General features: G+C 42.8%; 1 protein-coding gene across 11 annotated transcripts in view; it reads left to right on the top strand.

Annotated features, from left to right (window-relative positions):
• The window catches only part of grip1 (glutamate receptor interacting protein 1), a 596,334-nt gene that overhangs the window by 243,795 nt on the left and 324,852 nt on the right, over positions 1 to 27,687 (top strand). The window contains exon 1 of one of the 11 annotated variants that reach the window (XM_033038254.1): positions 6,049 to 6,403. The exons of the other annotated variants lie outside the window; for them this stretch is intronic. Within the exon in view, the coding sequence (XP_032894145.1) occupies positions 6,349 to 6,403 (55 nt within the window). The 5' untranslated portion in view covers positions 6,049 to 6,348. Of the gene's footprint in view, positions 1 to 6,048; positions 6,404 to 27,687 lie in introns of those variants that run through there. 11 annotated transcript variants of the gene reach the window in all.

Here is a 27,687-nt window from a genome sequence, read left to right as displayed (position 1 = left end):
GCCACGATGCCTGGTCGGCATGCTCTCTACTGTGCACCTGTAGAAGTTAGAGAGAGTCTTCCTTGACAAACCGACTCTCCGTAATCTTCTCAGGAAGTAGAGGCGCTGATGAGCTTTCTTGATAATTGCATTAGTGTTCTCGGACCAGGAAAGATCTTCAGAGATATGCACGCCCAGGAGTTTGAAGCTCTTGACCCTTTCAACCATTGATATAAATGGGGCTGTGGGTCCCCCTCCTACTCATTCCAAAGTCCACAATCAGTTCCTTGTTGAATATAGTGAAAAGTTGAATATAGTTGAATAGTTGAATATAGTGTAAAATAGAGTGCTACAAAGAAAGTGCAGAGAAAACAAGAGCAAGGGCAGCAACAAGGTAGATTGGAAGATAGAGAATTCATCTGTAGCAAGAGTCTGATAAGAGAGAATTAAACTGAACAGTCGTGGTGCCGTGCCTTGAGAATAATTTATTGGCCTTAGGAGTGCAATATAGATTGAACAGAAATATATTTGGAGGAGAAGGAATAAAGGAAAAATATTACACAGACCAGAAATGAATTCTGAAGAATGAGAAGTGATTTGATTCACGTTGTGAAGGCAATTCCTGTTGAAGATCGGCTTTAGAAATTGAGCATTTGTGCATATCAAGGATCGCCCAGAATTGGCGATTGATGCAAGCGGATGCTTCAGTTATTTACTTTTTGGACACCAAGACACGAGAGGAAGAAGAATTAAAAGCAGGCATATAAGATAAGGACATTGAGCAGCCGTGGTCTCATTGAGGGAAAGAACATGGTCTCAATGGCTTGATCATGCTTGAGCAACCCCACTTCCTCCTCCCCAATAATGGAAGCTCTATTGGTTCCACTGCCTGGAGCTACAATTACTTCAAGCGTCCCTGTTTGAAGATGCTTTTCCACCAAGTTAATTCCTAATACAATATTGAAACAAAGGAACTTATTATGAAGGTAAACAAAAGTGCTGGTGAAACTCAGCGGGTGCGGCAGCATGTATGGAGCGAAGGAAATAGGCAATGTTTCGGGCTGAAACCCTTCTTCAGACTGATGTAGGGTGGGGGGAGAAGAAAGGAAAAAGGAAGGGGAGGAGCCAGAGGGCTGAGGGAGAGCTGAGAAGGGGAGGAGACAGCAAGTGCTACCGGAAATTGGAGAAGTCAATGTTCATGCTACTAGTTTGCAAACTGCCCAAGTGGAATATGAGGTGCTGCTCCTCCAATTTCCGGTGGTGCTCACTCTGGCCATGGAGGAGGCCCAGGACAGAAAGGTCGGATTCAGAATGGGACAGGGAGTTGAAGTGCTGAACCATAGGGAGATCAGGTTGGTTAATGCGGACCGAGCGGAGGTGTTCTGCGAAACGATCGCAAAGCCTACGCTTGGTCTCACCGATGTAGATCAGCTGACATATAGAGCAGCGGTTGCAATAGATGAGGTTGGAGGAGGTGTAGGTGAACCTCTGTCGCACCTGGAACGACTGCTTGGGTCCTTGAATGGAGTCGAGGGGGGAGGTAAAGCGACAAGTGTAGCATCTCTTATGGTTGCAAGGGAAAGTGCCCGGAGAGGGGGTTGTGCGGGAGGGAAGGAAAGAAATAACCAGGGAGTTATGGAGGGAGCAGTCTTTGCGGAAAGCAGACAGGGGGGGGGGGGGGGGGGGGGGGAGATGGGAAGATTTGGCGAGCGGTGGGGGTCAATGTGAACTTATTGTGAATATCATTAACTGGATTGTTTATCTAGTTCTTCAGTCTTATATGTGTATGAAGGAACTGATGCTGGTTTAAACCAAAGATAGATACAAAAAATCTGAAGAAGGGTCTCGAACCGAAACGTCACCCATTCCTTCTCTCCCGAGGTGCTGCCTGTCCCGCTGAGTTACTCCAGCATTTTGTGTCCATCTTCAGTCATTGACTTTGTTTATTGTTGGAAATATGTTGATGACATATTGAACTGTGCTTCCCTTAATTGCTGCTGCCAGTCCCCCACACAATGTTAAGCCTGTCTCCGATTTCCATTCTGGCAAGCTGAGGGGAATCGGTGAGTGAGTCCAGGAACACACAATTGACATGCTGCAGAGAACCACCAGATGTATTCCACGTCATAGTCTAATTAATTGATTCTACTTCAAGATATTAATTTTCGATTTCATTTTTCAATTCTATGGCTATTGACACTGGCAAAGGTCTGATATCTGATAACTGGCTGCAGCTAACCCTAATGCAACCCACACCCCTCTATATTCAGAATTGGTTTTGTGTATTGTGGATGGGAACTAAAGGTGGCATTCTTGGTAACTGGGCTAATATCCAGCTCAATGTTCCATTATGCTAAAAGGGGAGACAGTTCCAAGAAGTTATGTTCAATGACTTAATGCCTTATGGAGTTTGAGGCTGGAGACACAACCCAAGTGGTCAAGAGAAACAACTGGGGTGATTATTGTACATGGAAATGGAGGAAAAGATGAATAATGCATTAAAAAATAACCATGAAGAATGACAACTGGCATCTCTAGTAACTCAGCAGTTGGATTCCGAATGTTTGAGGGTGTTGTCCAACTTCAGGATTGTGTGACAGATATGCCTTAAATCACCTCGTAGTTGTCTATACAATGAGAATTATCAGCATGAATTGACTGCAGGGACATTAATTAGTGAACATTTTCAATGGAGGGGTTGCCTGGCCAGAACGTTTTTAGTTTTAAGTGAAACTAATGATGTCAGCACCTCTTTTCACCTCAACTAGATGCCCACATCCTAATTTATGAATTGTAACCTCGCAATTCGTACCAACAATTTATAGACCAATATATGTCAGCTGACTACATCGGTGAGACCAAGCGTAGGTGGCGATCGCTCCGCCGAACACCTCCGCTCGGTTCGCAATAACCAACCTGATCTCCCGGTGGTTCAGCACTTCAACTCTCCCTCCCATTCCGAATCCGACCTTTCTGTCCTGGGCCTCCTCCATGGCCAGAGTGAGGACCGCCGGAAATTGGAGGAGCAGCACCTCATATTACGCTTGGGCAGTTTGTACCCCAGCGGTATGAACATTGACTTCTCTAATTTCAGGTAGTCCTTAACGTCTCTTCCCCCTCTCAGCTCTCCCTCCAGCCCTCTGGCTCCTCCTCTTTCTTTCTTCTTCCCACCCCCCCTCCAACCTCAAATCAGTCTGAAGAAGGGTCTCGACTCGAAACGTTGCCTATTTCCTACGCTCCATAGATGCTGCCTCACCCGCTGAGTTTCTCCAGCATTTTTGTCTACCTTCTCTCCTTTTTGGATTGGTCTCAATTTCCACCTTGTCAGTTTGAAGTACCTTGGGACATTTTACTGTAGGTCTGAAATGAATAAACCTTTGTTGGGATAACTCGTCATGGGGCCCCACAGGCTACTTAATGCATTGTAAGATGCCACTACATCCAATGAATGCTCTGTATGCTGAATGGCACTTTCTGTAATTTATCATTTTTATCATGAAAACATGTGATCTGTGGTAATTGTGACAATCTGTCCTCTGCCAACCTGCAATCCCCAGTTACTGTTCTACCTATTATTTCCCTTTATTAGTATCAATGTAAAAAAAAAAAATCCCAGCTGTTTAAAACTGTTGGTTCAAAGCATTTAGGATATTTTCTTGCATCTCAAGTTAGATTAATTACGACTGTAACTATTTAATAGTGTGGAGGAAGGAACTGAAGATGCTGGTTTAAACCGAAAGCAGACACAAAAAGCTGGAGTAGCTCAGCGGGCCAGGCAGCGTCTCTGGAGATGCCATTAATTCTTTCCAAAGATGCTGCCTGTCCCACTGAGTTACTCCAGCTATTGTGACTATCTTCTTTTTAATAGTGTGTTCATTGTTCAAACATGATAATATTATTGTTCTTCTCTCCCTTCACAATTCTCATAGCCCATCTAGAATAATAAGTGTTATAATTACTCTAACAGATATAGTATACTATGAATTACACCAGTAGAAATAGTTCCTATGTCTTAAATCCATACTTACCAATTCAATAATTTATTTTGAGCATCACAGATACTGGGATTAGAAGCACATGAAATTATTTACACCAAATTGCAGAAGCAATTTGTGTTTTTGACTAGATGTTTCATTTATTGGTTAGGCTGTTGAATAGAAGAACAGGGGAGGGGGGGGGGGGGGCTCTAAGCTAGAATTGTATATACCACCACATATGCCACAGCCCAAATACTGTGTACACTTCTGCTCATCCCAGTAATTTACAGGAAAACTGTGATTTCAGTCGAGAGAGTGGTGAGGAAGTTTAGGAGGAATATTGCAGATTAAGAGTTGGCAGAAGGACATGAGAGTGGTGAGGAGTTTGCTTTTACCCAGATGATTGCTAGGTAAGGATCTGCAACGCACTCCCTGAAAGCATGGCAGAAGCGGGTTACGTTTAGGAAGTGCCTGGAGAGTTGTGACGTGCTACCGATGGAGTGATGGCCGATTCAAAAGAGCATCTACATTATGCCACGTCCCTATTTCCCCCAAGGTCATGCTCACAGAATCTGAAGAAGGGTCTCGACCTGAAACGTCTCCAGTTCCTTCTCTCCAGAGAAGCTGCCTGACTCGCTGAGTTACTCCAGTATCTTGGGTGTAAAGCATAATCTGCAGTTCCTTCCGACACATGCTCACTTAATTTTCCATCTATTGGCCTTCCAGTTGCTTTTTTCGAGGTGCATAATGTGAACATGGTCACTCCTGGATTGGCAGGAACTCTGTAGTCCATTTATAGAGCATTTTATTTGAAATTATCATGTTGGCGGCGACATGTGCTCGCTCGGTTGAATTTGTTTCCCGCGACTTTATTTATTTTTCTTAAAAAAAACATAATTTCTTTACGACCAAACCTCCGCATCAGATCGCTTAACAAAATAAAGCCATTTTCTTTGGGGAGCTGGGGATTGGAAGGCGAGAGTTGATGTTAAGAGGGAAAGTACAGCCTTTTGCAAGCTGGCACCACTGGCAGCCTGCGGTCTTTCCGCAGTCAGCTGTTAAGACTTTCTGACATTTATTTTTGTCTGAAGATAGACACAAAAAGCTGGAGTAACTCAGCGGGACAGGCAGCATCTCTGGGGAGAAGGAATGGGTGACGTTTCGGGTCGAGACCCTTGTTCAGTCTGAGTTGAATTACTCCAGCTTTTTGCGTCTATCTTCGGTTTAAACCAGCATCTGCATTTCCTTCCTACACATCACTTTTTGTCTGCAAGGCTCGGTCATTAAAGGGTGATTTATGAGGCTGGCGGCAGACAGAAGGTTGGAAATGTCATGTCGGATCCTGAGAGCGCTTCTCCGCTGAGAGATGAAGCTGCTCGGAAAGCAAGAACATGAAGCTGCAGAACGGTGTGCGAGCGGGCGGGCGGAGATGGACTTGGGTCTTGGCTGAATGACTGATCCCACACACACACACACACACACAGTGTGAACATGTTGGGAGTGGTGCTTCCATTTCAATCTTGCTCTTGCATGACATTAACATTGTTGCGGCTCATTCCCACGGCGGCTTCACGCAGATGCGTTGTCCTGGTGCCAAACGAGGTGCTGCTGCTGCTGCTGATTCTCCGCTACTTGTCCTCACTTCCACGGGACGGGGACGGCCGGCAGCGAATGATCTGCCCGCACATTAGTGGCACTGGCTGCGGGCCGAGGGGCGGGAGCTGCACTGTAAATATTGACTGTATGCTGACGAGCTGAGCAGATTCTGCTCGCAGGCGTTTGGGGTACCCTGGCAAAGACGGCAGCCGAGGTGGGAAGCAATGGACACCGATGGCGAAACGCGACGGGAGACTCGCAGCTGAGTTTTAAAATTCAAGACCATCCTTGGAGTTTCAATGGTCACTTACTTATTTCGGCCGCCTGAACGCAGATTTGATGCCAGTCCCTAACGGGCGAATCTGGTGGTTTACCTGAATGTTTATGGACGTGATGTTAAAAGGCATAATGTAGAATCATCTGTATTAAGTCCAAGCCGCATGTTTGGTCTGGCGCTCCGGCTCCCGGTGTTCGGCAGCCCAGCCTGACCGCCCCGCTCACACGGCAAAGTGTAGTCGGCACTTGAGCTGTCCCCGCTGAGCAGCTCGCTCGCTGGTGGAAGCAAACGGGAGGGGGGAAATACACGTCGGCGTTGAAGTGCTGCTGCATCAAGCAGGTAGCAGCGTGAGTGACAAAACTGCCAGATGACGAGCTGATCTCCGCACATCAGCCAAGTGGAATTAAAGCCCAGTCACTTCCCTGGGGGTACTTGCTACAGGAGCCAGGCAGCTTCTGCTGCATTCTCCGGAGCACAGCTTTCAACGCACTCGGCTGCTGTGAGAATCCTAGGGGGAGAATGATAGCTGTCTCATTCAAGTGTCGCTGTCAGATTCTGCGGAGATCTCCAAAAGGTACCGCGCTTTGTCTTACATTGAACGGACTTCCCATCGTTTTGGTTTTTTTTGCTTGATGATTCATCCGGCCGCTTGAATGTCCGTTTATGCTCACTGTGTTTGGCATTAACATTTTATGCTGCATTTGCTGTGAAGGAGCAGAACGGCCTGAGCGCCGAAGCACAATTGCAGCGAAAGGATGTTTCAGTGTGGGGATGTTCAGACCTTTGCAAGGAGTGAAGTGATAGAAATGGTGCCTTTAAATCTGTAGGAATGAACTGCAGATGCTGGTTTAAACCGAAGATAGTCCCAAAATGCTGGAGTAACTCAGCGGGACAGGCAGCATCTCTGGGTAGATTCTGGCGTCCTGACCTTTTGCATGTGGTGCCTTTTCGGTTCAAGTTTGATAGCTGCGGCGAGGTGTTAGTAGCAGCTTACCCACACCTGGGTCTGACAGCGTGGGGGATGAATCGCAGGAGACTTACTTGCCTAATTGATTTCGGGGATTATAAACAGAGGAAAAGCGCAGCAGTCTCATAGCTGTGGCAATGGTATATTGGGGATTGCAGTGTGAGGGAGGGAAATTCTGTCGTTAGATACATTATAGGACACGGTCAGCACTCATGCATAAGTGCAGCCGGTAAAAGTCTATAAATACTTTAATGGGAGCTCTTTGGTTTTGCAGCTGAGATTTCTCCGATTAACCACTGATAATGCAAGGAGCGCTTCATTGTGTAAAATTCCAGCAGCAGTGTGCAAAATGCAGGTGGTCTACTGGAGCACAGTGCGTGCGTTGAACACTTGAGGGAAATGTTGAGCATGTGGTATGAAGGGATATAAATTGTTTCTCAGACCTAATTAACGGAATGTTTGGTGTGCTGCATTATTTACGTGAATAATGCTGGGTGGCTAACTCCACAGACAACTGAACTGTGATGTCTCAGAACATTTGAGTTCTGATATTACAACTGACTGCTGGTGTTGAGACAATAGCACTCTTTCATCATGTGCAATAAATTGATTTTAGCATTCATGCCTTTGTCCTACATTATGGTTCACACCTCATGCTTCGAATAATGCTGCCTAACATCATCTGATTTTGCATCCTTTGCTGAGAATATTTGTGGATATTGCAGCATCCCAATTGCTCCAATTGATCAAGTGTTACTTGGAACATTGAACTAGTTAATTATCTGCCTTCGCCCCTCTGCTTGCCGACAGCCATCAATTAGAAGCAGTACCTTAATGTGTAAGAAGGAACTGCAGATGTTGGCTTACACCAAAGATGGGCACAAAGTGCTGGAGTAACTCAGCATGGGCAGGCAGCATCTCTGGAGAGAAGGAATGGGCGATGTCTGAAGAAGCGTCTTGACCCAAAAAGTAACCTATTCCTTCTCTCCAGAGATGCTGCTTACCCCGCTGAGTTACTCCAGCACTTTGTGTCTATTTTAGAAGCATGAGCCTATATTGATTTCTTCCATCATTTAACCCCCACACCTCACCAAAATAAAAACTCTTCACGCCCCTCCCCCCGGATGCAGTTACCGGAAATACAGGTCATTGAGGAAGAAAGTCTTTAAAATACTTTTGGTGCGTAAGGAGCTGACTTTGTGTGGCAAATGTATTTGAAGAGAGATACACAGTTACATGTGTTTTAATGAGTGCCATCCACAGAAGGAGCCATTTAGCCCCTGAGCCAGCTCTGTTAATGAATTAGGTTACGGTTCATTACTCCCACTTCATTTGCTATTCTTTGCTCCATGGACGTTGATTATTTGACCTAATAAATGGAAAGTACCTTACTTCATTTTGGGAACCTTTTTCTTTAGCTCCCACTGAGATTTTGTTTGTGTGTGTAGGTCTGACTTTCAGATCAACGCAGTTTCTTATAGAAACATAGAAAATGGGTGCAGGAGGAGGCCATTCGGCCCTTCAAGCCAGCACCGCCATTCATTGTGATCATGGCTGATCATCCCCTATCAATAACCCATGCCTGCCTTCTCCCCATCTTCCTTGACTCCACTAGCCCCTAGAGCTCTATCTAACTATCTCTTAAATCCATCCAGTGACTTGGCCTCCAAGGCCCCCTGTGGCAGGGAATTCCATAAATTCACAAATCGCTGGGTGAAAACGTTTTTTTCTCACCTCAGTCTTAAATGACCTCCCCTTTATTCTAAGACTGTGGCCCCCTGGTTCTGGACTCGCCCAACATTGGGAACATTTTTCCTGCATCTAGCTTGTCCAGTCCTTTTATAATTTTACATGTTTCTATAAGATAATAATAATAATAATGGATGGGATTTATATAGCGCCTTTCTAATACTCAAGGCGCTTTACATCGCATTATTCATTCACTCCTCAGTCACACTCGGTGGTGGTAAGCTACTTCTGTAGCCACAACTGCCCTGGGGCAGACTGACGGAAGCGTGGCTGCCATTCTGCGCCTACGGCCCCTCCGACCACCACCAATCACTCACACACATTCACACACAGGCAAAGGTGGGTGAAGTGTCTTGCCGAAGGACACAACGACAGTATGCACTCCAAGCGGGATTCGAACCGGCCACCTTCCGGTCGCCAGCCGAACACTTAGCCCATTGTGCCATACCCCTCATCCTTCTAAACTCCAGTGAATACAAGCCTAGTCTTTTCAATCTTTCCTCATATGACAGTCCCGCCATCCCAGGGATCAATCTCGTGAACCTACGCTGCACTGCCTCAATTACAAGGAAGTCCTTCCTCAAATTAGGAGACCAAAACTGTACACAATACTCCAGATGTGGTCTCACCAGAGCCCTATACAATTGCAGAAGAACCTCTTTACTCCTATACTGAACCTCTTTACTCCTATCCTCCTACCCTCCACCTATGAAAGGGATTAGTTTCCTATTTCATTCCCATCATAAAACAACGCAGCTTTGGGCATGCTGTGAACAGGGACCATGCTGGAAGCTGGAACCTGTTTCTTTGGTATTTTTTGAAATAGAGGGAGTTCACTAAAGGTGCGCCATATCGATTCCTGGGATAGTACGCGTGTTCATTGAGGTGAAATTATGCACACAAGACCCATAGCCCCAAGTTTAGATGATCTCATGGAAATGCCAAAGGGGTTGGACAGGGTTAATGTTTCTCATGGCTGAAGGAATCTAAAATTGGGGTCACCATCTCAAAACAAGGCACCAACTATTCTAGACAGGCCTGACTTCAATCAGTGAGTTGTGAATCTTTGGAACACTCACCCAAGAAGCTGTGATGGCTCCGATGCCAATTTGATTCAAAGCAGAGATTGATAGCTTTTTAGATATTAAGGGATTTGGTTTTAGTGCAAAAAAGTGGCACTGATATAAAATATCAACTGGGACCTTGTGAATAATGCAGCATCTCTGTGGGATACACATGGAAACTGATGCACATAGGCTAGGAATTTCTTGATTACTACAGGTGTCAGAGGTTATGGGGAATGGGGTTAGGAGGGAGAGATAGATCAGCCATGATTGGATGGCAGAGTAGACATGGGCCGAATGGCCTAATTCTACTTCTATTCCTTATGACTCCACAAAGGCAATGGGACAATGTGCAAATTGCATGTGCGCAGCATTCAAATTCAGGATTTGTTTTTCTTTTCTAATTATGTTTTTGCACTAATGTGTTTTTTTTCAGTCCTTTAGAATGTTATGTGCAATTTTGTAATGATTTATGTATAATTTGTCAATGTGCCCATGAAGCTGCACCAAGCAATATTTTTCATTGTGCTGTGCCTCGTCCTACTCGAGCATATTACAATAAACGTGAAAACTTGAAACTTAACTCCAGCACAAATTCTGTAATCACAAAACTCAGTTTCAAATAAAAGTAATTATATGTTACTTGCATCCATCGCCAGGCCGTGTTTTTAATGTGATGTTTATATTGCCTGTCATAAATGCTGCTTGTGAAGATTTGCTGGACAACACTATAATATCCCTCTGCTAACGGAATGAATTGTCTGAGAAGCTGTTTAAAACAACTTTTCATAGAGAACTTCGATTAGTAAGAAATTTGAAGTAAGCAATGTTGAAAATGCCAGACAAAGGCCCAACAGTTAAGTTACAAATTAATGATCCAGAAATTGGACTGATATTCCAGAGGCAAAAAGTTTGAAGCAAGGGGATTTTAGTTATTATTTATTTTGAAAGAAGCAATAGCACAGCAAACCTATTATGGGTGTGTTTAGTTTATAGATACAGTGCTGAAACAGGCATTAGGCCCACCGGGTCCGCGCCGACCAGTGATCCCCGCACATTAACACTATCCTACACACACAAGGGACAATTTTTACATTTATCAAGCCAATTAACCTACAAACCTGTATGTCTTTGGAGTGTGGGAGGAAATTGAAGATCTCGGAGAAAACCCACGTTGGTCACGGCGAGAACGTACAAACTCCGTACAGACAGCACCCGTAGTCGGGATCGAACCCAGGTCTCCTGGCACTGCATTTGCTGTACGGCAGCAACTCTACTGCCTCGCCATCATGCCGCCCTATACTGTTCCACATGCCATATACTCACAGTAATTTCTATTTCATATTTTCATTTTGATGAACATACAGTTTTTTTCTCAAATGAGATGGAGCTTGGCTGTATTGGCGGAGTTAATAATTTGTTAGCTCAGCATCTGCTAAAAATATAATGTAACAAAATATCTCGGCTTGGTAGGAAAAAGATGTTGGGTTCATGCTGACATTTGTTCCAACTTCCCATTGAACATGACTATAATCCTTCTTTCAAACAAATCTGCTTTATTGATTCTTGGACTATGTGCCTGGTTCAGCAGACCCAAGCAAGATTGAGAGTGTTCTTTCTTTCATCAGCATTTGAGAGTGAATTTACACTTAAATCCTTTGTGTTCCTCTTTCAGTACAATGAGCATTAGTATTAATGATGTGTTCAGCCTTAAATCCTTTCAATCTTTCTTGTACACCAAATCTGGCTCTTGGGAATATGTTTAGTTATTCTGTTGATTAAAAAAAAACATGTACCAGTTTATATCTTAAATAATTATATCTAGAAATTCCTTATTGTTCCTTTATTCTCTTATACCCATGTACCTTCTCCTTAGATGCATCTATTTAGCTCAGTTATTTTTTTATATGGTGACACTCATGCCCTATGTTTTTGAACTCTTACAAATAGAGTCATGGCACAGAAACAGGCCCTTCAGTCCAACTTCACCATGCCCCCTCTCTGCTAGTCACACCTACCTGTATTTGGCCCATCTATCTATCTATACATAACTAAACCTCTGATCTTGTGCCCTTCCGATTTGCGGGGTTTTTCTATTTGCGCAAAAACGGTACGCGATAGCGCTACAATTTTTCACCAGCTCACCCACCCTTCTCCTGTGCTGCGAGTACAACAAGTTTCATTCTGATCTGTGGAATATTGTAAAAGTTAGCATGCGCAGGTCGATCTCCTCTCCTGCCAGTCAACGCCGCATGGGTTGGACTTTTCTCCTGTCACTCCCCGGGAGGGTCCACCCCTTCCTGCACCATCGCGTCTTTACTGGAGTTAAGGATGGCCGGCGGAGATCTCCAACTGGACACAATTTTCGGAGGTACCGGAAGCGGCCCGGCGCGGAGTCGGAGATGTCGGAAATGACGCCGGTGTCACCAAACGGAAAGCGGAGACTCTGATCAGCGGAGAACGCCCAGCGCCCAGCGCCTGCTGTGAGTCCCCATCGCATCGCCAGCTCCAGCCCCCTCCCGTGATAATCCCCTCTCCCCCATGGCTCTTCCCCATCTTTTCTCCAAGCTCTGTCCCCCCCTCCCCCCGCCCACACACCCCTCTCCCCCCACAAGCCCCCTGCCCCCACATCCCCCTCCCCCCACACCCCTTAACCCCCCCACACCCCTTAACCCCCACTACACGCCTCCTGCCGTCACACCCACAACCCCCCCCCCCCCCATCCTACCTACCTGTGACACCATGTTTAGCAAACAATGTACCTGCACTCCTAGATCCCTCTGCTCTACAACACACTTCACAGCCTATCATGTGGAACTTGATCATATGCTTTGCTACAGTCCACGTATGCAATGTCTACAACTTTGCACTTGTCACCATTTTTCGTTATGTCTTCAAAATACTCAATCAGATTAGTAAGACACACTTTCCCACATACAAAACCATGCTGACCATCCCTTACAGCCCCTGTCTATCCATAATATATTTTATCTTCCAGAATCCCCTCTGTTACTCGCCTACCACAGATGTTAGGCTCAACTGCCTACAGCTACCAGGCTTTTCCTTGCATCTCTTCTTAAACAGAAGCACAACATTAGCCACCCTCCAGTCTTCTGCCCCTCACCCATGTCCAATGAGGGTTTCGACCTGAAATGTCGCCTATTCCTTTCCTCCATAGATGCTGCCTCACCTGCTGAGTTTCTCCAGCATTTTTGTCTACCTTCCATATCCAATGATTATTTGTATATCTCAGTCAGTGCCCATGCAATTTTTTCTCTACCCTCTCACGGTGTCCTTGAATATATCTGGTGTCACAGGTTATGGGATACGGGTGTCACAGGTTATGGGGAGAAGCAGGAGAATGGGGTTAGGAAGATAGATCAGCCATGATTGATTGGCGGAGTAGAATCGATGGGCCGATCGACCTAATTTTACTATCTCAAGATTCTATAATCTGATCCGGTCCAGGAGATTTATCTACCTGTCACCTCCTTGACTGTAACACAGACTGTCCTCAAGACGTCTCCATTAACTGACCCAAGTTTCCTAGTCTTTCTCCATGGTTTAAACAGAGGAGAAATACTCATTGAGGACCTTACTCATCTTCTGCAGCTCCACACATAGATGACTCCTTTGGTTTCTGAGGTGCCCTATTCTCTCTCCAGTTACACTTTCATGTATGTAAAATCTCTTTGGATTTTCCCTTAATAATATCTGCCAGTGCTATCTCCTGCCCTTGTTTTTGCCCTCCTGCAGAGGTTGTTGCTGAGGTTGTTTATTGATGGGAATCCTCCCAACTTCAATTCTGTTCTGCCAAAACCAGTGAACTTGCAGCAGGGTAACAACATTGCAGAAGTAAACTCCACAGGCAGCATCTCTGGAGAGGAGGAATGGGTGACGTTTCAGCTCAGGACCCTTCATCAGGCTAGGCCATCGATTCCTTCTCTCCAGAGATGCTGCCTGTCCCGCTGCATTACTCCAGCTTTTTGTGTCTACAACTGGTCGAATCCCTTACTGCCGGTCGATGGTTGTGTTCCAGACTTGTGAAATAAATAGGATAAGTGCAATGTAAAACAAATAAATTGCAGAACGGGCAAGGAAAAATAAGTTATTTATTGTACAAGTATTTCTTTTTACAATTACGCTCAAACAGTATGACAATTAGAAACATAGAAACATAGAAAATAGGTGCAGGAGTAGGCCATTCGGCCCTTCGAGCCTGCACCGCCATTCAATATGATCATGGCTGATCATCCAACTCAGTATCCTGTACCTGCCTTCTCTCCATACCCCCTGATCCCTTTAGCCACAATGGCCACATCTAACTTAAATATAGCCAATGAACTGGCCTCAACTACCTTCTGTGTCAGAGAGTTCCAGAGATTCACCACTCTCTGTACACCATGAAATGTATCTGCCTCATTTCTATAGTTATCAGCATGTTAGGTTTGTTTCCCCAGGTTGAGGGTCTTGGCCTTTGACTTCTACTTGGTTCAGTTTACAGTTAATTAACCCACAGAGGACTTTATCAACTAGGAAATGGAGTAGAATGGAAGTAATAATCTATCACCCTTACAAGAGCGGAGGGGAATTATGAGAGATCACGCCATGTATGTTAACCAAGGTTATTTCTTACTGCTGCCATTTTTCCTGGCCAGATCACTCATGTATCCTAATGGGTGATGTTGAAGGAATAAGTTAAGATTTAGTACAAGACCATTTACTTCAGAGTATTTGCTTAGATAAATGGGCACAGAAAATGAAAATAGTCGGATCCATTGAAAGGTTGTAGGGAGTGGGAAGAAATAAAATGTACTCAGCAGGAAGTATGAGTTATTGTTATTTCACACATTACCATTGGCTTAGTTGACAATAGACAATAGACATAATGGTTATTTATTTCAAATGACTTAAGGCGACAACACCTACAGTTACAATTGATCTAGAAGTTTCCTATGGTCCCACCTTCTCTGGTACTCTGCATGCAAGCATATAAAGTCTAGCTGCCTGAACCATGCTTGATGTACTTAACGTTGAAGTCACTTGGAAGTCTGACACAAAATGCTCAGCGGGACAGGCAGCATCTCTGGAGAGAAGGAATGGTTGACGTTTTGGGTCGAGACCCTTCTTCAGACTAATGTCAGGGGTGAGGGAGATACATAGATAAGGAAGTATAAGGTGTGAAGCCAGGACAAGGGGGATGGAGATCAAGGAAATGTAGAGTAGATCATTGTTAGCTGGGAGAAGGTAACAACAAAGCAAACAGATAAGATGTACTTGGAGACTGGTCAAAGAACTGTGAAGGGGGAGGAATGGAGAGAGGGGGAAAGCAAGGGTTATTTGAAGTTAGAGAAGTCAATGTTCATACTGCTGGGATGTAAACTACCCAAGTGAAATATGAGGTACTGTTCCTCCAATTTGTGCTGGGCCTCACTGACAATGGAGGAGGACAGAAAGGTCAGTGTGGAAATGGGAGGGGGAGTTAATATGTTTAGCGACTGGGAGATCAGGTAGGTTTAGTCGGACTGAGTGGAGGTGTTCAGCGAAACGATCACCGAGCCTGCACTTGGTCCCGCCAATATATAGGAGTCCACACCTGGAACAGCGGATACAGTAGATGAGGTTGGAGGAGGTGCAAGTGAACCTCTGTCTCACCTGAAAAGACAGTCGGGGTCCTTGGATGGAGTCGAGGGGGGAGGTATAGGGACAGGTGTTGCAGTTCCTGTGGTTGCTGGGGAAAGTACCTGGGGAGGGGTTGGTCTGGGTGGGAAGGGATGGGTTGACCAGAGAGTTGTAGAGTTCCATCTGTGGAATGCCGAAAGGGGTGGAAATGGGAAGATGTGGCTAGTGGTGGGATCCCGTTGGAGATGCCGAAAATGTCATTTTAGGATTATGCGCTGTATGTGACAGCTGATAGGATGGAAGTGAGGATTAGGGGGACTCTCTCTGTTACGACTGGGAGGGGGGGGGGGGGGGGGGAGCAAGAGCAGAGCTGTGGAATATCACGGAGACCATAGTGAGGGCCTCGTCTAATGATGGAAGAGGGGAAACCTTGTTCCCTAAAGAATGAGAATATCTCCGATGTCCTGGTTTGGAACACCTCATCTTGGGAGCAGATGTGACATAGACACATAAATATGGAAAATAGGTGCAGGAGTAGGTCATTCGGCCCTTCAAGCCATTCAATACGATCATGGCTGATCATCCAAAATCAGTATCCCGCTCCTGCTTTTTCCCCATATCCCTTGATTCCTTTAGCCCTAAGAGCTCAATCTAACTTGGGAATTGGGAGTAGGGGATAGAGTCTGTATAGGAAGCAGGGTAGGAAGAAGTGCAGTCTAGATAGCGGTGGGAGTCAGTCGGTTTATAATAGAAATCTGTCAGTTGTGAAAGCGAAAAGCTTTCCTGCTCCTTGAAATGCATTAATTCCAGTTCAAAAATAGTTTGTGGTAATTCACTGCAACACAAGATCACTGAAAAAAAAAGATCAAAGCCCAAAATAAAACTAGTCGTTTCTCTTGATTTGCCACACGCAATGATCGTGGCCTTTTCTCCATCTTGAGTATTCGAGATTTGTTTGGAAAGATGCTGAGCTTTTGGAAGAGTCCTATTGAATCAAAATGATTTGGTCCTTTAAGGATAAATAGATATCCCGTGTGCTGTCGATAATCAGATAACCTCTCCATCACCCTCTGTAATAACAGAATTTTTGAATGGGGGGGAGGTGGCTTGAACTTGGCCAGTTTCCAAAGAGCTTCGCATAAGTGACCCATAAAGCTCGGATAACTGTCTCACAAGTTGGAGAAATGACAGCACAACAATAATGATTCCATGTAAGATATGTGACTGCCTGCTCGAGTTAATGTTTGTGAATATTTTTGGTGAATCTGTACCCTCTTAGATAGTTCTTCACAAGTAGTTCAAGGATAAGTGCAAAATAAGCCGAGGAAACTGTAGCCTTTTGAATGAGTGTGGTCACGTATGCATGTCCATTGCAAATAAAACCAAGTGGGTTATGTCTTAAAATAAAGGAGGCTAACATTATGAATAAATCTAGAATGGCTAAGAAAAAGTGCAATAGGTTTAATTTGCTCCAGCAGATCCAATCAAGTTGAAACATTGAGCCTTAATATAAAACAGTTCAGTTGTTTTGGCTTTCAGAACCAGTGCAAGTATTGCTTTCAGAATGATAAATTCTGTAATTGGCTCTATTACTGTAATTGTTCAAATATGCCAAGTCTTGCATGAAACAAGATTATTAAAATCATATTCTTCAATATTTTCTAAGCTATGCACATTATAGAGAAAACAGTTCAATTATTTTCAAACATTTTAGCAAAATGTTAATCAAATTGTGCAGCGCTTTTGCTCAGGTTGCTTATTTGTCTTTGACCTTCAAGTCAATGTCAAACACTGCCAAAGAAAAACATTATGTGAGCATAAGGTGCAGAGTAAAAAAAACGCACAATGATTTAATTCCTTCGGGCAGCCCACTTCAACTTGTATTTTCATGGACTTTCTTTAATCCACTGAGAAGTGAGTAAACTGGATAAACCTTGATAGAACTATTTTCTGATCCCCATGAATCATGAAAAACTCTCTGGATAACGGCTTGTTTAGTTAATCTAGTTAATCAATTCTGGTAAAGAGCATCGAATTTTGCAAATTGTCCAACGAGTCAATAGCTAGCCAATTATTGGCTATTTGATTTTCTTATTGTTATAGTTGGATGTCTGATTACATTTTCAATCAATATAATTTGCTGCTTTAAGCAATACATTGATAATGAGAGATGTCCATGTCACCCTTTATAAATAAGGCGAGGTTTATTTCAATCATTGTGGTGGGTACTCAGGAGCTTCCAGAGAGCTTGTTGCCAGTGTCCCATATTCTGATTCGAATTCAGGTTATTTTGGGTCATATACAGCAGGATGCAATGAAATGTCTTGCTCGCATGAAGCTCATAGTGTAAACCGTATACATGGTAATGATTGATACAATAGGTACGAAGACAAATGCAAAGCAGTAGATTGTAGTCCAATCTGAATTAGTACAGAAAAGATACTGAAGTGCAATAACTGAATAAGAGTATGTGGCAGCACCCCCAGAAAGGGCTGTGTGAAAGAGGTGATTGGTTCAGTCGTCTCATAGCAATGGGGAAGAAACTGTTTTTAAGTCTGGACACCTGAGCTTTCGAGCTTCTGTATCTTCTCCTGGAAAGTAGAAGGGAGACAAGGGAATGGCCATGTTTGCATGCTTGCTTGGCAGTATTTCCAGCCCTCCTGATGCAATGCAAGATGCGAGGTGGACTGGGTGGAAGGAAGTGGTGATCTCATGTATTTCAGATGTCTGAATATTACTTTGAGGGAAGACTACTCGCCCATTTTGTGAGGTGAGATGTGTAACCATTTTATTGCCACTGATTTGAATCTCCGTACAAATTGAACAATTTGTTGATTTAAAACAAAATCTAGAATGAGATGTGACGTGCGGTCAACTGGATTGAGTTAGTATGATTTAAACATCGTATTTTTAGGACTGAGTGTAATTCCTGTAGCTCACCCTCAGATTAGATTGATGACATTGCATATCATTTTGCCACAATGTCTGCTAAAACACTGGCTGCCTGCTTCAACAATGATAAGCAGTGAAATTCTTGGTGCTAACAAAGCACTTGTGCAATGAACAGTGACACTTTGGCTACAAACGATTTGACATTGCTGGAATTATACTGGGTCAGTATGCTTGATTGAAGTCAAGAAAATCCACGTTGCACTGGACCATTGCTTGACTTGCAAATTTTGTGTCCCCAATTAAGTTATGACGGCTGTAATCTTAAATGCAAAGCCTGATGCAAAGCTTTGCTTAGATGGAGTTTTCTGTGTAGAATACCAACATCAACAAACCAAGAGACAGTAACTGTCCTTTTAATGATAATCAGAGTTAAGATGATATTCATCCTTAATTTATCTCAACAAAACCAAGTGTTGCATGCAGAACATTTCCATTATCTGCTTGAGTTTTCTTGTTATTATAGTTGTAACTCTTAATGTTGTACCAATTAGACCTGCATTGAGTTTTAAGATTGCAATTTTGTGGCAAGTGCACTAAGAAATATGGTCTAATATTTTTCAGGAGCATTCATAACTATGATGGGAATATGGATATATTATATTTTAATTGAACTAGTGACTAAATGCCTGGATTATTGGGCACAATCATTTGCCCCTTCGTCAGCGGCTTCTGGGAAATTTAAATTCAATTAATTTGAAAAGTATTTGGAACAGAAAGCTGCCAGCTGAAATAATGATCATGAAACGACAAGATAGTCATTAATAGAATCTATTTAGTTCATTAACAACCAACTGATCTGACCAAGTTATACATGACTTTGGATTACAATGAAATGGATGCATAATAAGCTGAATTAACGTCAGCAAGTCACTTCACAAATATATTAGCAATTATGAAGGGAAAATAAATGCTGGATGGCCTGGATGGATAAGAACATTTTTCTAAGGTGCCGCTGTAGGCCTCAGATCAAAGAATATGAGAGGCAAGTTCAGATTTTGACTTCTTAACACTGTTCTGCTGTTGGTTAAGATCATGAAGTTTTATTTCATTTGCACTTGTTCATCTGGAGTGGAGAATTGCAAATAGTCACTGCTTTGAAGAAGTTTCTCTCTAATCTGGTTTTTGATATCCAACCCACTTATCCTTTGATTAAATTAGAATCCATAGCGTCTCTGAATTCCAGCAGCCATTACACCCAGCAGGATGAGCAGCGTAATCCCAGTCTACCTAAAATTTGAATCTGTCTTGTCTTTATTATTATTGAGCAGTAATAATGTCTGAGCACACTACATAAAACTCATTTTGGACATTGTGCATCTATGCATGTGATTTTCATTGTATTTTACAGTTGGACTATTCTTAAATGCGTTAATTTACATAATTTGATGTAATCCACCGTTCCAATTGAGTGGGCTGCAGACACATCAGTCTGTGGCAGTACATTTCATCTCTTGACAGCCACTTTGGGATTTCTGCATTAAATGGTAAATGCACAGAAATCTACAAGTTCCTCTCCGTTTTGATGTAATGACAACAGATGCCAAGTTTTACCAACAAAACTCATCAAAAATTGGGCCAAATAATAAAAGTAATTGGTGCAAAATATTATCAGAATTAACAATAAACGTTAGTTTGCTCGCAGTGCTGGGGGATGCATTGACCCAAATTGATTCACTTTTATAGATACCATAACTGTTTTCATGTCTTGCTTGATTTATCTTGGGCTTTGTACTACCCTGAGACATTAGTCTGGTGATGACACTGAACATGGTTCTTTTTCGAGGAAACTCATTGTTCCTGCGCAGATAACTGCTGTCAAATTCCATGATTTGAGTTGCCTTAGTTCGGGGGTATAGTAATCACAGATTGGACAGGTTTTCATTAGTCCTCAAGATTAATTTCACTCTTCTAGGAAGTTTGAACGTGAACTACAGGATTGTAGTGAGTAAAAGTGTTGTGGCACTCCCGCAGTCTTGTTTAACAAATGTTTTCAGATTGGCTCTGTTAGTTGGAATTGTGGCTTGATTGGTATCATTAAGCAAATGCTAGATGAAGTCAGATTTTTTTTTCCACAATCCTGATTGATTACGAGGCTTTGGTGAGGCTAAGGAACAAATATTGTTGCATTTGCTGTTGTCTACAGTGCTGTCTTCAGTAGCCCTGGAGTTGTTGATTAATCAATATTATGTCCACCATGCTTTTCGATGGACAGAGTCCACACTGTGACTTTGGGAGCAACTGTTTGGCTTATTGGAGTAGCTGGTCTTGATAGACCCTGGCTCTACTCCTTGATACAGACAGCAGGAAGAGTTGTCTACTTTCTTGATAATTCTTCATCTTAGGCCCTCTTCAGTCGTGGCTGACCGTGGGTGTCTCCAGGGTGCTATTCCCTATATGGAGGACGCATGTGCGTGACTTTATTTAACGTGGGGAGACTGGTGCACAGACAGCCACCCCACGGTCCTTGACAGATCTGGGTCAGGATCCAGTGGCATGGAGTCCAAGACGACCGGAGACCCTTTTCTGCTGCAGCTTTCATCCCCCTTCCCAGCCGTTGTGACGCTCCACTAAGGTCAGCCATCGTCCACCCCCTGTTCCACCGTTGAGGTCTTGGTTGGATTGCTCTTTGTCAGAGATCTCCACCTCGACCTTACCGCCATGGGTGGCCCCACCATGAGCATTGATAATTATGACACGGCATCCTAAGATCCTCATAATTTCTTGGATATAAAATTGTGGATTTGTTCCTCAGCAAACTGTTGAGTTTAAGGATTTCAAGAAGGATATTGTGTATTCCCAAACACTTGTGAGATAGATCACCACTTAAAACAATCCATGGTTTCTATTGCAATCAGTGGAAAATATTATAGTATGTTGTTTTCATAAATTTGCATCCCAATTTAAATTTTGAGCAATGGCAATCCAAAATTTCATGCAGTGCCGATGCAATTTGCATTCTTGGAATCCAAACTTCTACTTGGACATTGGAAGAAGCTGTTTCACCGTTAAACAAATTGCATTCCTTTTTAATGCAAATGCACCATGATGGCTGCTTTAATCTGAAAGTTGTTGAGGCTGTTTGATTATGAAGATGGCAAAACATACAACTATTGTTCAAAGAATTGTTAACCAATTGATATGAAATTGAAAGCATGAACGTCTGACCTTTGTTGTCAAGAAAATTAGCAACGAAGTGCAGCAAATTCCACGTGCATTAACTACTGTTTTGTTGCTCTTCATACCCTAAAGCTAGTTTACGGCTCAATTTGGTTCTTAATTTTCTGAAGGAGAAAGATTCTTGTAAATCTGAACACTACTTTTCTTGAGTCATGTGTGTCGAGTGCTCCTGCCAGCTAATTAAATTTGTCTAAATTGAATGAATTGTTAGGATGTGTTGCCAATATTTTCAATTGTACAGTTTCTATCACCTCCTCTCTTATTCCTTTTGGTCTGCTCAATATTAGCTGTAATGCTGCGACTCATTGTCGTTCCTTTTAGACAATAAATATAAGCTGGAGTAGGCCATTTGGCCCCCTCGGGCTTGTTTCATCATTCATTTCGATCACGGCTGACCATTTACTTGGCACTTTTTTCCTACTGCTCCATCTTTTTATAACCACTGTTCCCTTAAGGCCCGTTATCTCCCAGATCATCAATTCACTCTTTCATTACACAATGCTGGGCCTAAAAAAAAACATGTTCTCTTTGGTTCCTGAACACCCTGATATAATAAACCACTTTTATGCACTCTGAGACCACATCCACTACACTATTACTCCAGATATGATTTGCCCAATCTTTGTGTAGATTAAAATCTCCAATGATTACTGTATGGCTCTTGTTAGCCTGCACCTCTAATGTTCTGATTTGTGCTGTGTCCTGCATTTCCACACTCTGGGCGGTCTGTATACAACTCTTATTCATATTTCTTGATCCTTGCTGTTCCTTGGCTCTAGCTTCAGGTTCTTTTCCCTGAAGCAAAAAATACCGCAGGTGATGAAAATCTGAAATAAAAACACTAAACGCCTGAAATACTCAGGAAATCAGGCAGCCCGCGAAAGAAGAATGTCCGGACCTACTGAGTATTTCAGACATTGTCTGTGAGCTCTTCACCAGGATTTTTCAGGGTAAGGTCCCTCCTCTCTTTTGTCTTTTACCCATTCTTTAACAACACAATTCTTCTTGCCTCTCTCAAAGTATTTGAACGCCTGACCTTGGTCACTTTGCGGCACGTTTTTCAAATGTTTGTACATGTTTATTACTGTTTGTGCATTTATTCACCTAACTTGCTGTGTGAATGTCATGTGCACATAGAAAAAGATGCTTCAATTTCATCTTTTCCCCCCTCTTCCCTGTTTTGGCCCTAATTGCAGGTATATCTTATGTTTGTAGAATCGGTCCCTTCCTGATAGACTTTAGTAGTTCTAATATAATTTGACTGTCTAATTAGACTGACTATCTAATTTGCTTTTCTACACTACCATTGTCTGATCACCACAGCCGGGTAGTTTAAAGCCTCAGCTACTCTGATCCCAGCCGAGTTCAAGTGATGATGGAGACATGAGGAACTGCAGATGCTGGTTTACCAAAAAGACACAAATTGCTGGAGTAATTCAGCGAGTCAGGATGGCATCTTTGGAGAACCTGGATAAGTGATGTTTCGTGTTGGGACCCTTCTTCAGACGGATTGTAGTGTGGGGGAGAAAGTGGGAAGAGAGGTTGGGGGCAAGACAAAGTGATAGGAGGGAACAGATGAGGGATGGTTTGATTGGCAGACGAAGGCCAGGGATGAAAAGACAAAGAATGTGAGATAAAGAGTTAGAAGAGACACTCAGGTGATGCCTGTTTCAAGGCAGGTGTGAAAATGGACAGCTCCAGTTTGAAAGACAGTATCTTCCCAGCTGTTATCCGCCAATTAAACCATCCTACCAACAACTAGAGAGCAGTACTGAGCTACTATCTACCACATTGGAGACCCTCGGACTACCTTTGATCGGACTTTACTGGACTTTATCTTGCACTAAACACTATTCACATTACTGCCTTTATAATGTGTATCTGTACAATGTGGATGGCTGGATTGTAATCATGTATTGTCTTTCCGCTGACTGGTTAGCACGCAACAAAAGCATTTCACTGTACCTCGGTACACGTGACAATAAACTAAACTCAAACTGAAGGGAACAATTCCCTCTTCTGTACTGAATTCCATTTGGATAAAGCGGTATTTGCACCAGCTATGAGAACCTCAATAAGAATGAGTGCAACATAAGACAATATGAACATCTTATCCAGCGTCATGCTGTCCGTCTCAAACATCAACAGCAGCCTGACCCTCTTCTGCCGTTGTGGGGTAATAGAAGACGATATCTTTAATGATTATATGTTGTAACTTCGTGATAATAGTTACATCTTTGAGAGGCCGGTAGACCGCTTTAGAACTTATTGATGTAAACACTCTGAGTGTCACACAGACTACGTTCCTGAATGGATAATATTCAGAAGTATTGTCCTCCACTTCCACTAGTTTGAATCTGCAAAGTTCCACATTTGGCCGGATCACAATAAAAAATGTAGGTTACACGCAGATTGAGCTGCAAACATCCTCAGTTTTATATTCACATGGTCTGATTCCATTAAATGTTATTAGTTGTTAATTTAAATATTAGATGCTCTACCAGTTTAATTCAGACTTAATTTGTTCAATATTACTTGACGAATGGATTGCATTAAATCCCTTGGCAGATGTGAGCATGGGCCTGCAGCCTCTAATTGCCAGGTTTAAATCCAGCAGGCAACTGGGATTGTTTCTCAAGTGGTGATCAAGAGCACTGAGGGAAAATGCCCTCGCCTCAGTTCCTTAACAAGCTCGGTCTGTTGCCCAGAAGTACCTACAGTGCATCTGCAATCAGTTAATCTCACTTAAAGGTTTTTATTTTACCCAAAGGATAGATGTTGCTTCAAATGGAGATCTTTTCACTGAAATTGACTTTGAAACATATTGTCAGAGCTGTAAAAGTGTTGCTTGGGAATTAGTGCAATGAAAAATCATGGAGAGAATTCCCCTTCTCTAAATGCAAATTATTATTGGAAAGATTAAAAAAGGCACCAATCAATTTTGGAACACCATTTTACTCTTTGGGCAGATTAACATGAAAAACGGAGCCAGATGATAGAATATTGTATATATACTATACCAAGTGGGACCCAATGGGGATTGCAGGGGGGGGGGTCGTCCTGCAGCGTCATACACACACACTAACCCCCCCCCCCCCCGTGATATTATATTAATATTATTCATTTGCTCCTTTTCCCCCATCCCCCGCCCTACCCACTCACACATAGCCCCCAACTGAGCAGGTGCGGTTAGATAGGGGGTAGAGAGGGAGAGGGTGGTAGAGAGGGAGGGGTGGGGGTGGGGGGGGGGGGGTGGGGGCGCGCGGCGACACAGGGGAGGGCGGGCCCCCGAACGCAATACTCCACTACTCACCCATAGGTCCCAATACTCACCATTCCCTAGAGAGGGAGGAGGGGGCAGAGAGGGAGGGGGGTAGATAGGAAGGGGTAGAGAGGGAGGGGAGGGGTAGAGAGGTATGGGGAGGGTGGTAGAGAGGGAGGGGGACAACTTATTCCATTTGATCTTATTTGATCAGGTTGATTGCGTTCGTGGAAACACGTGAAGGGTGCAATTTCCCACCTCTGTCCCATTGTGATGTCATTTGTAAATGAGATCCATTGTGAATGGACGTCTGTGAGATGGCACTGTGACATCATCAATGAAAGTGCTGCAAGAGTATGCCACTGAAAAGCAGTCATTTAAAAAAAATAAACGATTAAAACTAAAAAACTTTGGAAATATAGGTTGGAATGCGACGGGAAGATGTTTATCCCGTCGAGGGAAAACATGTGAGTAGCATGTGTGAAAATGGGAAGGCTGTGGCCAAGCATTTTGGAAGAAGGTACAAATTAAGGAGATTAATAGAAAGCCAACACAACCCTGCACACACACGGAAATGTAGAATGTTGAGAACAAAGGGAAGAGTTTTAGTGTAATATAGATTATGTTTCATAGTAGACACAAAATGCTGGAGTAACTCAGCGGGACAGGCAGCATCTCTGGAGAGAAGAAATGGGTGACGTTTTGGGTCGAGACCCTTCTTCAGACTGATCAATGATTATGTTTCAAAGTGATTGTTTATGGACACAAGGTGGCTTCCTTGCAACATTTGATTTGTATCTTTCTTGAACAAAAAAAATATTTGGCTGCAAAAATAATTGGGCTGCGGTGTGTTGCTCTAAATTGATGGTAGCGGAACAGTAGGCAAGCATGTTTTCCTATGTCTGGCAGTGAAGATGCCCAGAGGAAAATTCCAGCCAGTGTTATTCTTAGCATTGGATTCTTCCATTAAGTATCAAGTCTGGAAACACGTTGTTCACAATTTGCAGCAAATGTCTTCTCAGATATGTCAGCAACTGTCAGTGGTGCCAGTTCTAATTAAAATGACATGGAATTTATGCTGTAATGTAAAGTTGACATGTAAGCTTGATTTAGAGGAACTGATGCTTTATTCTAAACCGATGCCTGTGAGGCACAGTGGGGGTAAGATCTACACATTCACTGAGTTAAGTAACCGCCCTTCAATCAACATTTGGCAGATGGACCCATCATTCTTGGGGGGTTATTTTTCACAAATTCTCCTCACTTAATCTGCAAAACAAAAATCTCTGAAAAGCAGCGGAAGTGAGATGGCTGTATTTAAGGAAAGATATAGTACCATAACTAACACCTGAAGAAGGGCCTCGACCCGAAACGTCACCGATTCATGTTCGCCAGAGATACTGCCTGACCCAATGAGTTACTACAGCACTTTGTGTCTTTTTTTCTCAAACCAGCATCTGCAGTTCCTTCTATCTCCTAAGATCTTTCTTCTTTCGTCCATCCTTTGATCTGTCTGAGCTTCTGCAAGGAGGTAAAGCCATAAACATTATGACCCGTGTGGCATGAACACTTGACCTAGAAATCTTCATCACTATTAACAGAATAGGAATTGTAATAACAGCTAATAAAATGCAACAGTTACTTGAATGACCTGTCTTTAAATGTTAAAATGAGTTATTTTGCCAGTCTAATTCAAGAAAACTTGAGTCAAACCATTGTGCTAAAATCATTTCTTTATTCTGACAGCGCTGGATAATTCTTTAAACCTTCCAACATAGAGTTAGAAACTATTGGGCAGGTCGAAAGAACTACTGACTTTGGCATAAATGTAACACATTATATAGGTAAAAGACAAAAGGAGTAGCAAACTATTAACCAATCATTATGGTTTACCATACATTTAACTTATTTGCATTAACAAATCAACTAAATCCTTTCCATTGATTGACAACACGTATAGTCACATGATTTTTCCTTTTCCGGCCCCGTTACAACCTTCTTCCCCTCTGTGGTTTCTTCAACCTCTTTGCTCAAAATCATTTTATTTCAATAAAGCAAAACCTCAGATATAAAACTAATTCTCAGAATATACACATCATACAGCAATCCCACAATACATACACACAAAACATATATTTTCACTTTTGGAAAAGAAAGTTATTTCTAAAACTTCAGATTTAAACAAATTCTAATACTTACAATCGTAATTAAACACAATACACTTCACAATTAATTTACTTACAACCACATAGTTAAAATACAGTTACTTATGGATTACAAAGATTAAATATGAGTTTTGCCCCATTCTTACAAAGTGGTAAAGACTTTGTTATTTCTAATCACACAATTCCCAACTCCAGCCACATAAAGGCCATTAATTGTCACACTTGATTGCTTCTTCCCAAGCTCGGGTCTAATTTCATTTTGTATTACAACCTCCCCCTTCTATCTCTGGAGGAAAGGAATGTAAGGCCTCTTTACAACTTCTTATCAATAGCATTCCACACAGCAATTTGAAGATTACTATATGCAAACCCCAATCGTTTGGCTTAGATCAAAACAGAGTTACATTCTCAGTCTTCTATAACATAAGAAATCCTTTTGCAAAGGTCACACAATCATCACCTATTCCATATCTCTTATCCCAACATAAATACATTTAAACAGCACAAACAATCTCACAGACTAGTATCTACCCTTGGTGCCTACAATCCAACATAGTCAACCATAAATCCCCTTCATGACTCAGCCGAGCTCGGAAGACGTGTCACAAAAGAAGAAGGATGGTGCCCATGTCATGGAGAAAGATCTCATTAACAACCTCCATTATAAATGCCTACCTAAACCAAATACAACCTCTGACAGCATGATTATTGCTTCAAAGCAATAAATAAAGATATGCCTATTCAGATCAACATTTCCATGTTATGATAAGCCATCTGTTCTCCTGTGTGTGCTCTTTGTTAGTTATTTCTTTGTGGAGACATGTATTTCTGAAAGCCCCAACTCCAAGCTCTTCTCTTGCAACTTAACACAAGTTCCTTAAGAACTTATCATTTGAGCAA

Source organism: Amblyraja radiata, chromosome 19, assembly GCF_010909765.2.
Source record: "Amblyraja radiata isolate CabotCenter1 chromosome 19, sAmbRad1.1.pri, whole genome shotgun sequence".
Taxonomy (NCBI): Eukaryota; Metazoa; Chordata; class Chondrichthyes; order Rajiformes; family Rajidae; genus Amblyraja; species Amblyraja radiata.
The sequence above is the reverse complement of the archived record's forward strand: the minus strand, read 5'-3'. Positions and strand labels throughout refer to the sequence as shown.